Source organism: Rhinatrema bivittatum, chromosome 19, assembly GCF_901001135.1.
Source record: "Rhinatrema bivittatum chromosome 19, aRhiBiv1.1, whole genome shotgun sequence".
NCBI lineage: Eukaryota > Metazoa > Chordata > Amphibia > Gymnophiona > Rhinatrematidae > Rhinatrema > Rhinatrema bivittatum.
The window spans coordinates 26,749,314-26,762,028 of NC_042633.1; the positions used below are offsets into that span (position 1 = coordinate 26,749,314).

Sequence of the window (12,715 nt, forward strand, 5' to 3'; positions counted from 1 at the left end):
CCCCATTTACAGAAGAGAATGTATGGGAGGAGCTAGGAAACGGGAGTGGTGCTGCAGGACTAGCGAAAAGCAGTTGTGGTCCCGTTTCACAAGAGCAGTAGCAGAGAGAAGGCTAGAAAGTGGGAAGATTGGAGACTCTGCTGAAGGAAAGAATAGTAAACTATCTCTAATCCAGTGGGTTGCTGGACCCTCTACAACTCTGTTTGACAGTCAAAAAAGTCTGTAGACCATCACGTGATCCAGCTCCTCAATATAGGCTATGAAATCACAATGACAATACACAAATTATGTGCCAGCTGAGCTCTGAAACGCTTGCCATTTTTGAGAGTCCTGTAAATGTGGCCACTTCAAAGAATGTTGAGCAATTGCACGGGGAGGCAATGATTAGAATTTAAAGGTAACATTTTTGTTAACTTAGGGGCAGGGCTAGCCTACTTAGCTCAGTGGCAATACGGCCATGCAGAAGGTCCCTAGTTTGATTCCCGTATCAGCTCTCCTGCATCCTAGGTGGGCTGCAGCATTCAGTCCCTGGGGAGGGAATGGACTCTTGGTTATGAGTAAAGGCAACACCTGATGACTTATTTTAAAGCCCATGATATAGGACTCCCAAGGGATCCCTGAGGCTTCTGGCCTCAGGACTATTGCTGCAATGACCAGATTAAGTACAGTAGTGAGAGAGTATGTGTTGCAAATGAAGGTTCGTGGCATTATGATCTCAGCATTTGTTCTGACTGAAAAAGGAGGAACTACTAGGCCATAAAAACGCAAAACATAGGGGAGGTGTATTACTTGTTGTCTGACACTTAGTGCACTGTACTGTATATTGGGTGTATTTTTCTTGAAAGGATTTAGTAAGAGCTGTTTAATTACTTTGCGTCTGCAAAGGAGGAGGGCAAACTGAGAAACCTCTCTAGGAGAGCATCCCAAAGGATTATGGGAAACTGGACCTGGCACAATAGAGAAGATGAGATGTATTTGAAGAATTTCCAGAGAATGTGGTCAGAGAAAGGTGAGACATTTTGTGAGAGGATAGGAGTTAAGTTCTCTCTGGATTTTTCTGGCAGGTTTATGAGAGAGGAATATCCCTCTTCAGGTGGCCCAATGTGTACGATATCTGGAACACCTACTTGACCAAGTTCATTGACCGCTATGGAGGGAAGAAGCTGGAGAGAGCACGGGACCTCTTTGAACAGGCACTGGACGGCTGCCCACGCAAATTTGCAAAGAGTACGTAGAATGCAGCTAGAATGAGGACCCATATAATGCATGCTTCTCTTGAGAGGGGGGATGTGCAAGGTCACCTGTTTGCTCTGCTTATAGCTGGTGGCCAAGTCTGTTTTTTGGTTACTGTTAGCTGCAGGATTTCTGCCAATAGTGTGGGGGACAGTAAAGGGGGCTGTAATCTTGAAGTCAGCCATTCCAAGCCCAAGCTGGCACAACATGTTCCAGTAATAATCCAGTTAGTCTACTGGATGAGTGCCTAGAGATTAATAATATTGCCAAACATTCAGACTTAGTGAAAAACAGGCTCTGATCCAGGAATTGGTTCTTAGAAACAAAGAAATATTGGCTGGTCCAATGGCTCATTGTACTGCAGAAGACATGGCCTTGGTTCCCAAGCACAGCTTCTGATCCCCAGGCTGGTTATGGTGGCGGATAATGCAGAGGGAATCTTAGCTATTGCTCAATAGTGACACTGACTGGCTGGACGTGAGTGCTCACACACACTTGTTTCAGAAGGAACCATAGTGTGTGGCCTCTACCAAGAGCTGTCACTGCAGTAACTGGGCTAGTTGAGGAGTTATAAAAAAAAAATAGAAGAAAAATCCCAGGTAGTTGTGAACGAAGGTTTATGATACTGTAGTCCAGTGGATGCCGGTGGGATTGTGCTAGAGTCCCCAAACAAACAAACGAAATATGACAGCAGATAGTCTGCCCAATTTCCCTGAATTCTGCAGACCCTACTTGATCTACAGCTCATTTTTCCCATCATTTTTCCCCTTTCATTCTGACAGTCTGTAGCTAGGGATTCCCCATGTGTGAGGACTGTCATCGTGCTTGTCCTTGGACAGCAAGATATTGATCTTTTCGGAACCTGTCCATAAGAACATAAGAAATTGCCATGCTGGGTCAGACCAAGGGTCCATCAAGCCCAGCATCCTGTTTCCAACAGAGGCCAAAACCAGGCCACAAGAACCTGGCAATTACCCAAACACTAAGAAGAACCCATGCTACTGATGCAATTAATAGCAGTGGCTATTCCCTAAGTATAATTGATTAATAGCCATTAATGGACTTCTCCTCCAAGAACTTATCCAAACCTTTTTTGAACCCAGCTACACTAACTGCACTAACCACATCCTCTGGCAACACATTCCAGAGCTTTATTGTGCGTTGAGTGAAAATGAATTTTCTCCGATTAGTCTTAAATGTGCTACTTGCTAACTTCATGGAATGCCCCCTAGTCCTTCTAGTATTCGAAAATGTAAATAACAGAGTCACATCTGCTCGTTCAAGACCTCTCATGATCTTAAAGACCTCTATCATATCCCCCCTCAGCCATCTCTTCTCCAGGCTGAACAGCCCTAACCTCTTCAGCTTTTCCTCATAGGGGAGCTGTTCCATTCCCTTTATCATTTTTGTTGCCCTTCTCTGTATCTTCTCCATCGCAACTATATCTTTTTTGAGATGTGGCGACCAGAATTGTACACAGTATTCAAGGTGTGGTCTCACCATGGAGCGATACAGAGGCATTATGACATTTTCCGTTTTATTAACCAGTCCCTTCCTAATAATTCCTAACATTCTATTTGCTTTTTTGACTGCTGCAGCACACTGAGCCGACGATTTTAAAGTATTATCCACTATGATGCCTAGATCTTTTTCCTGGGTGGTAGCTCCTAATATGGAACCTAACATCGTGTAACTACAGCAAGGGTTATTTCCCCCTATATGCAACACCTTGCACTTGTCCACATTAAATTTCATCTGCCATTTGGATGCCCAATCTTCCAGTCTTGCAAGGTCCTCCTGTAATATATCACAATCCGCTTGTGATTTGACTACTCTGAATAATTTTGTATCATCCGCAAATTTGATAACCTCACTCGTTGTGTTCCTTTCCGGTTCATTTATATATATATTGAAAAGCACCGGTCCAAGTACAGATCCCTGAGGCACTCCACTGTTTACCCTTTTCCACTGAGAAAATTGACCATTTAATCCATCTCCCCTTGGTCTTCCAAGTTTAAGCTAAATTATAACTGAACGGGCCCCCATGTGGATACTTGGCGGTATTGCATGCTGCACATGCCCTGTAGGCCATGCTCAAAGTTTCTAGAAACTTTGATAAAGAATTTCTGTGCCAGTCACCCATGTGCAAGGACTGACATTCTGCTGTCCGCGGAGAACACCTGCTACAGGTAAGCAACTCTTCTAATGCACGCCTCCTCCCCCTTTTCCCCCAAACAAACCACAGTCTGGGATAACTATGTTCCAGACAAGACTCTCTGTGCATCACATCCCTGAGATTGCCACCAACAAGCTCGCGTCAGCCATGATTGCTTCCAGATGTGGGACTCCATCTCCTACTATGAACCCCAGTACACACAGCTCTTCACATGTTGCCTACTTTCCAACTTCTCCATAAGTGTTCACACACCCTAGGGCTTTGTCCAGCCATCTCCACCGATTTCAGTCCAAAGCCTTCCCCAATAGGCCCGCCAGCCTGTTTTGAAAGATGCCACTCCCCCTCCTTGACAGGTGAACCATTCTCTAGAATACCATCCCATGGTTTAGGAAGCTGAAATGCTCTCCCTTGATGCCATCCACAGAGCCTTTCACTTATCTCCAGAATGCAGACCCATATACCCATCTGCCCCACGAAGTCATCCCTAATACATTCTGTGCAGCAGCCTCACCTGTGCAACATGGATGGGCTGCATCGGGTAAAGATCAGTAGACTTGATGACTTCCTGCAATGTCTTGGATCTTGGCACCCAGAAGACAGTTGAGTCCCCAAGACAATATGTCCGGCTGGCAGACTGATACCCCTGCACTGCCCAGAAGGGAGCTTCCAACTGCCATCACTCCTCGCCACCCAGGTGCAATGGCTGTTGAGCCTCTATCCTCAGGGTCCACAAGTTTCAGCTCCCCCAAGGGAGGGAGGGAAGGGACTGAATGTGTTAGCATACAATCTTTTTTTTCATTTGTGCTATTGGATGAACACATCTCTTCCCCACTCTTACTCTCTACCTTTTACCTTGTCTGTCTTATATCTTTTTTTTTTTCTCTTCCCCCTCTGTCTCACTTTCTCTACCCATCTGCTGTTTATGTTGAGAATATATTTGTTTCTGATCACCCATCTTTCCTCTCTCCTTAAACCAGCTATCTACTTGCTATATGCTAAGCTGGAGGAGGAATTTGGCTTGGCACGACATGCCATGGCTGTGTATGAACGGGCAACATGTGCCGTGGAACCAGCAGAGCAGTATGAGATGTACAATATCTATATCAAGAGAGCGGCTGAAATTTATGGCGTCACGTACACACGCAGCATCTATGAGAAAGCTATTGAGGTGAGTGAGAGAGAGAGCCATCCAGGGAAACAGGACACCCCATGTGCTCGGTATCTGTAAGAGAGCATAAAGGTGAGCAGGACACCTCGAGGCTCCCAGTATCACTAAGGCCCTTCAAGATGAGTAGGATACTCCAATATCTCTAAGAGAACCATTGAGGTGAAGGAGAGCCCTCAGTATCTGGGAGAAAGCATTGAGGTAAGCACAGTATCTGCAAGAGCCTTCAAGGTGAGCAGGACCCTTGGTTATTGAGCATCTGTGAGAGAACGTTGGGATCCGTGTAGAACCCTCCCAGATCCAAAGTGACAGTGGGGAAGGTAAATGGGATGACTTTGCCCTCCCCACAATAGCTGTGTATGAGCCATCAGTGAAGGCAATCCAATTAATTTATTTCCAGTTTTTTAAATACCTTCCAACAGGTACAAGCCTGATCAAAACTGTGTACAGTCATAAAATCATACAAATACAACCTTCACATTAAATCCTTTTTAAACCATCATAATTTCTCCTCTCCCAGCGTGTCTGCAGAGCAAGGGGCATATTCAGCCACGAGAGGTAGCAGTGCAGTAGCTGTTCTTCTGCAGGTGGCGTAGCTCGGGTTCTCATAGTCTTTTTTTTTTTTTTTTCTTCCATAGGTGCTATCGGATGAGCACTCTCGGGAGATGTGCCTTCGCTTTGCTGACATGGAGTCCAAGTTAGGAGAGATCGACAGGGCCAGAGCCATTTATTCATACTGCTCACAGATGTGTGACCCACGGGTGAGGACCGCCATTGGGCAGGTTGTTTTGAGGTAGCGAAAGTTATAATGGCTAGTGAATACCTAGTGTCAGTAAATAGGAGGAGCTGACGGATTGCCTTGGGGAGTACCACTGCCTCAGCAACGGGGGGGGGGGGATCATGGTGAACTTTGACTCCCTACCAATGGATGTTTAAGGCTTACTTGCTGATCTGCAGTTTGAAGTGTTAGGTTATGTGTCTGAGCACTAAATTGAAAGAGGTGTCACTTGGCATCTTGGCAACCTGTGACTTGTATGAGGTGTCACCTGATGAGCCTATGGCACATCATGCCATCTTGGGTCTGTGCTTTCTATGACTCGCCTAACATGGTCGACTTGGTGGTCAGATAGTCTATTAGTAAGATGTAATTCACTGTCTGTGTCAGGTGGCATCTTTGTGAGCTGTGATTGGGTTGTGTTTTTTTTCCTGTTTGACAGCTGACAGCTGCCTTCTGGCAGACCTGGAAGGATTTTGAGATACGTCACGGGAATGAGGACACGATACGTGAAATGCTGCGACTCAAGCGCAGTGTTCAGGCCACATACAACACACAGGTCAACTTCATGGCATCACAGATGCTGAAAATCTCCAGTACCACAGGTAGAGTTGAGGGACATTTTGGTGATGGAAGATTGCTGCAGGAATGGGGGAGAAACTCCCACGGGAATAGCGAGAGGTTCAGGCACAGGGGAGAGTTCCTTAGGGACGAGGGGAAGACGTGCAGGAAGGTGGGAGAGACTACCTCAGGGCCTGGAAGAGATGCAGACATTTGAGAGTCTTCCTCAGACCCAGGAGCTGCAGCCTCTCTGGCATATACTGTAAACCTGGTTTGTCACTTTGTCCATATCTCTCCTCCAGCTTTCCTGCTTGTCTCACCTCTTCTGCCTCGTTTATTCTCCATTAGACTTTGCCTCTGGCCAGAGAAATGTGGATGACATGAAACTGTTAGAGCAGCGAGCAGAGCAGCTGGCTGTGGAAGCTGAAGAGGACAAACCCAAGGCCAAGGAGAAAATTCTCTTTGTCCGGTGAGTGTATAAAAAAGGTAAAAAAGATTACAGTATATTGTACATATGGAAGAACACACAAAGATAGTCTTGATAGCACAAGTATCCTGGGTTGCCTAGAACAGCTTTTAAACTAAATTATGGGAGAAAGCCGATAGTTGCTAAGAAGCACATGGTTTGGAGGGAGCTTTCCTCTAAGGATACTTGCCAAAAAGGGAAGTTAGAATATCCCAATAGGTTGAAATAGCCCAGATGGATTTAAATAAAGAGCATGAAGTTCCTGTTTGTACCCCTGATCAATCCAGACAAGTGGGTTTTGCATTCCTACCAGCAGATGGAGGCAGAGAACAAAAACTTTGAGGTGCTGCCACATATGAGAGCGCCACCTGCAGTCCCTCAGTATTTCTCTGTCTCCAGCAGATGGTAGAGGTGCAACCCTGCAGTCTGGAGATTATTCCAAAAAAAAAAAAAGAAAGAGAAAATAAAAAATCTAAGAAGTTGGTGAAGACTGGTGCTCCCCAAGGTGTTAGGTTCCTTCGTGGGCCATCACTCAGGTTGAGCAGGGGGGTTGGTAATCTCTGTTCTGGCTCGGCCCTCAACTTCCAGAGGGAGGGAAAATCAGGGGTCTTGGTTCCCTCGCTCCCTCTAAGGCCTTCTCACCCGCCTCCGACAGCCAGAAGCAGGAAAGTCTCTCTCTTTTTCTTGGGGCTGCTTAGTTGCTGTTTCTTTAAAAAAAAAAAAAAAAAAAAAAGTTTGAGAGAGCAGGGCTGATCAGTTGGCTGTCTCTCTGTGTTGAGGCAATTGCTGAGGGTGAGAAGGGATGCACATGACTTGCCTTTAGTACCGGGGGCACAGGACAGCATCGCAGCAATCACAGCACTTTGGGGGGGGGGGGGGGTTTACTTTTGCCGCAGACGGCAGCAGAAGCATGGCACCTCCCGCAGAGCGCAGGAAAGTGTGTCGGGCCTGTGGGGTAAGGACATCACACCCCAATGGAGCTTCTTAGTGCACTGGCTCTGCCTCCGAAAGGGCAGGGACCTCCGCGGAGGTCTCAAGAAGCTTCACTTTACATGCCCTAGTTAACTACCCTCCATATACTCAGATTTTCTCTAATAAGAAACGAATGAATCCAGAATTCCTATCTGAGTTTGGTTTCAAATTAAATTGCAATACTATCAGTTGTCCTACCTACATTTTTTCCTAAGCTTCATTCATCATTAGTTGAACAAGGTCTGCATACTTTGGACTGCAGAAGTCAGAGCATTGCTGTCCTACCTGGATAGAACAAAATCTGTTATAAAATCATTTCAGTTGTTTGTTTTGCATGATAACATGCCAGGTCTGCCCGTTAAGAAACAAGCACTCTCACCTTGGCTGCCTCAGTACATATCGTACTGCTTCTCCAAATTAGATATTCCACTGTTGGGAAAAGGTGAAATTTCACCAAGTTAGCGCTACTGCAGTATTGGCAGCACAAATGAATCAAGCTTCTATTCAGGATATTTGTTAAGCAGCCGCTTGGGCTTCTATCCATACTTGTAATAAACATTACTGCTTGGACCAGGATTCCAGTAAGAAGAGTTATTTTGGCCAGGCAGTTCTTCAAAAGTTATTTTACTAGTAGCTTGAACTTCCCACATTTCACTTGTACGGATTGCAAAAAAAAAAAAAAAAAAAAAAAAAAAAGGTTTTCAGCAACCCTAAGCGTGGGAAATCCCCACTTATCTAGCTGTCTGTTATGCAAAGAAAGCAGAGTTGCTTACCTGTAACAGGTGTTCTCCATAGACAGCAGAACAAATCAGCCACACAATCCCATCCACCTGCCCGAAGGTGCTGCTAATGCTTGGGAAGACTGAAGCAGCTTGAGCTGTAGCAGCAGCGTGGGAACTCCCGCGCATGCTCAGTCCCTAAGAGCTATGAGAGAGCCTTTCTTCTGTATCAGCACCGTCGCACAACATCACCCACTTGTGTGGCTGGCTTTGTTGTGCTGTCTACAGAGAGCACCTGTTACAGGTAAGTAACTTTGCTTTCGTGGTGATGGGTGGAGAAAGCATTGCTGGGTTGCCATAACTAGTGTCGCCTTCTCAAAGGCATGTGTAAAAAAAAAATGTATCCCAGGTTGTCACAATGACTGGGTATAGAGGGTGTTGCTGTCCCATGATGGTGAAGAGAGCATCACCATCTGAAATTGCCTGTTAAGTATTGGCAGCAAAGAGCATTGCCGTCCCAGACTGTCACTGTTGCTTGCAATAAGCACACACAACTTTGTTGCTGCCGTATCTTGTGCTGGGTGCAGAGTGGCGTGCTATCTAGGTTTCCACAATGGCCAGTGTTGCCTGCATCCCAGTGGATACAGTGTTGTCCTTAAGCAATGCCAAGAGCTTCCTACGATGCCCTGTCATTGGTGTCACTGCTCCCAAGTTTCTTATGCTGATGAAACCTTTCCAGAAAATATGTAAGCCTAAAGAATGTGCAGAGGTTAGAAATATATACATGGAGTAAGGTGGGCCTTAGCAAAGTCACAGTTTGCTGTCTCATGACTGAATAGTGTTTTCAGACAAATGATATGAATGTTGGCTTTTCTAGCTTTGATACGGAATTCCTTGTCTCCATGAATAAAGTGTTCTCTTAGTTAATATTTAGCCTATATCTTTGGGAGAAGCTGAAACTGTTGTAATTGTGTGCATATGGAGCTGCCTAACACTGCACCCACCCCAAGCCTTTATCTGTAGTCTCGGTGATCAGTTTAATAAAGTGTCTCCCTCTCCATCCCCCAGGAGCGATGCTTCTCGCAGCGAGCTGGCAGAACTCACGAAAGAGGCCAATCCGGATGAAATTGACATTGATGAGGAAGATGATGGGAGTGACGGGGACGAACCAGATGGTAAGAGAGAGGAGAGCACTGTGCTTTTCAAGACATGGACCCATTCCATAGACTGTATAGGTTTCTGTGCTTACTGCTCTGAAGCTATTCGATCCCAAACTCCAAAATGTGCCCTCAAGGAAAGGGAAAAGGGAAGATAATAGGAGAATTCAGATATCTGTTAGGCTTCCAGAGATTGCAAGGAGAAGGCATTTTCCATCAAATAAGAACCTCGAGGACAAGGGATCAGGCGAGGGATGCTCAGAGGGTGTACAAACATTTCTTTGCAGAGAGTACTGTGGATGCCTGGAATAGCAACCACCCCTGGAAAGGAGAGAGAGAGGGCGCATCGTCACTGGAATAAGGCAGGTCAAAAGGGAATTTGAGAAGAAGCTTGCCAGAGAGGCAAAATTTCAAAATGAAACTCTTCAAGTATGATATTTTTCGCTCCATAAGACGCACCTGACTATAAGACACACCTAGGATTCAGAGGGGGAAAAAAATGGGGAGCTAAATCGGCTCTGTTCCTGGGCGTCTGTGCGTCTTATGGAGCAAACTAGGGGAGTGCATAAAACTTTTTTTTTGTCCCCATTTTTGTTTTCGGGTCTGGGGAGGGCCATTTCGGTCCACTCCCCAGATCAGAAAACTTATCTTTCTGTGGGGAAAAAAAACCAAACAAAAATAACCCCCCATCCCAACCCTTTAAATTTAATTAACTACAACACCCCCACCCCCACCAAGACCTGCCAAAAGTCCCTGGTGGTCCAGCGGGGGTCTGGGAGCGATCTCCTGCACTTGGGCCGTCGGCTGCCAGTAATCAAAATGGCACAGATAGCCTTTGCCCTTACTATGCCACAGGGGCCGACCAATGGCACCGGTAGCCCCTGTGACATAGTAAGGGCAAAGGGCCATCAGTGCCATTTTGATTACTGGCAGCCGACGGCCCAAGTGCAGGAGATCGCTCCCGGACCCCCGCTGGACCACCAGGTACTTTTGGCAGGTAGTGGGAGGGGGGGTCAGGAAGGTGGGGCGTTGTAGTTTAGTGTTTTTTGTTTTGTTTTTTTTTTATATTCGCTCCATAAAATGCACAAACATTTTCCCCCCACTTTTGGGGGGGAAAAAAAGTACGTCTCTTGGAGCGAAAAATACAGTATATTCAAAACACAAAAACCCTATGACAGAGTCAGGCTGCTAGATAACAAAGGGATAAAAGAAGCACAAGGCCATAAAAGGAGAACCTAAGTAAATTCTTTGCTTCAGTGTTTACTCAGGAGTGTGTTAAGGAGATAAACCTACACTATGAGGGTGGTGATTCAAAGGAGCTAAATCAAATCCCAGTGAACCGAGAAGTGGTGATTGTTGATTTGCTTTAATTAAAAAGTAATAAATTCCCCCCCGAATTCTGAAAAAACTAAAGAATGAAATTGCAGGTTTTACCAGTAACTTCTAACGTGGCAGGCTGTGGCGGCATCATCACCATTGCCCCCCCCCCCCCATAGACAGCGTGGTGTGGGTCGGCTCTGAGCACATGCTGTGCGCTTAATGTCGCACATGCCTGAGCGCATAAACGCGTGCATACGTTCGCGCTTATACTTACGCACATTGGGACGCATTTGTGTGCGCTTGAATGCAGGTGCTAGCCGGCTGAACGCACAAGTTACCGCTGATTATGGCTCCGGCAGCAAAGAAGCACAGGCGACACTTTTTGTGCTGCCTGCCATATTAGGGGCTGCAGAGTCTGACCTGGAGTCCTTCCTGTGTCAGCACTGTGAGAAGGCCCAGGGACGTTTGGACTCCCAGAACGTTTCCAAGCCCGGCTCCTCCCATTCGCAAGATGGGTCAGCCCCAATCTTATCCCGTAGCACCCGAAATCTGAGTAATCCCGGGGCTGCGTCCGCCTCAGTGCTGGCATGGGAAGGGCGGGGGGAGTGTGTGGATTCTGTTTGCTAACCCCATCTTCTGCTCTCCCTTTAACAGAGATAAACCTGCAGCCGAGAAATGTGCCCTCAGCAGTGTTTGGAGGACTGAAGGAGAACTGAACTGCCCTCTCCAGAGGGCAAGCAAAAACCAGAGCATGTGTAACATGGACAGATCCTGACTGCCAATGAGGACTTTACAGCATATTCAACCTGACTTTTAAAATATAAATATATATTGAAACTGTTTCATTGCAAGCAATTTGAATGTACTTTGGCAAAGCACATGCTATGAATGCATAACACTGAAGAGATTTTAGAAGGCTGTGAGTGAGGAATATTTGACTAAGGTATGCAATCATTATGTGTGCTCTTGTGTCATTTTCTTTCGATATTTTGGAATAAAGCTTGCAATAACAAGTATTTTTCATATTTACTAAGATGGGGATGGCACTACTTAGTTTGCCACCTTTGGTGATGTGCATTGCCGAAGTGTATACAAATTGCTTTCAATGAAAGTTTCAATAAGGCTAGACTTCAAAAAGTTACTTTGTAAAAAGAGAAAAGCCACATGAAAGGCACCAGCATTTAAAAAGGATACTTGATAAGTATTACACAGAAGTGCTGTACAGAGTCCCATGCATTTCTGTCACTTGATGTAGACTCCACAGGTGTTTGTGGCCTCTCTTGACACTGTCCCGATGTCATTCCAATATCCTGTGTAATCTCTGTCCCAATTTTTTCTATCATGTATTCACTCAATTCCCACATAGGCCTCTGTTTTGCCATGCAGGCTTCTTCAGTGGAATAAACAGTTCACAACTTTCTCCTATAGCTCCCTGGACTGTATTTAATGAAGAGACATTTGTCCCTTATTTGGCTGATTCTTTGTGCGTCGATTTTGCAATGCAGCGTCTCAAACTTAGCAGCTTGTGTGAATTTAGCATAACCACATGTAAACTTCTAATGCCTTCTCAGCCAGTTGAAGAACCTTTTGTCACCAGAGCTACACCCATCAGTCTTGAATGCATTTTTCAATTCAAACACAGTAAGAGAGTGTGTGTCACTTGTATTTTGATGTATTTTTGCAACAGGGTTTTCTAGATTTTTTTTGTGTTTTTGGGAGGTTTTTTTTTAACTGTTGTGGGGTCTTATTTACAAGGGTTGCACTATCCAGCACAGTCTGTCATGCCTCACAGCGTGTTGGTTTACAAGTAGTGGTACCACTCACATGTGCTACAAGTCCCTCAATAAACCAATCACATTTTAATTACCCACGAAGCAAAACCTAGTCCATTTTTCTTGTGTGCCCCCCTTTTTTTATGTTAAATGCATTTGGATTTTATGGTACTTATTATGTGACCTGGGATTTATATGCCCATCATAAACATGATTTTGGTGCTCCTACCCTCGCCTCTCACCAAAGGAAAGTACTGTTTATTGCTCACAAGTCCTATTCCCTAAGCCTTGACGTTACTGAAATACAAGTCTGTTTTAGCCCCTCAAGACAGACCCATTTATAGAAGGTGGGTGTATGATCTAGGGTCTCAGCCGTAACAATTGTGCACATTATGGAGC

At 45.5% G+C, this 12,715-nt stretch overlaps 1 protein-coding gene across 1 annotated transcript in view; it reads left to right on the forward strand.

Moving 5' to 3' along the window:
- XAB2 (XPA binding protein 2) overlaps nucleotides 1–12,410 on the forward strand; it is a 56,703-nt gene extending 44,293 nt beyond the window's left edge. Inside the window, 7 exon segments of the mRNA XM_029584909.1 lie at nucleotides 1,065–1,227; nucleotides 4,387–4,577; nucleotides 5,213–5,335; nucleotides 5,792–5,954; nucleotides 6,259–6,379; nucleotides 9,136–9,242; nucleotides 11,199–12,410. Of these exon segments, the coding sequence (XP_029440769.1) occupies nucleotides 1,065–1,227; nucleotides 4,387–4,577; nucleotides 5,213–5,335; nucleotides 5,792–5,954; nucleotides 6,259–6,379; nucleotides 9,136–9,242; nucleotides 11,199–11,260 (930 nt within the window). The 3' untranslated portion in view covers nucleotides 11,261–12,410.
- The last annotated feature ends 305 nt before the right edge of the window (nucleotides 12,411–12,715 follow it).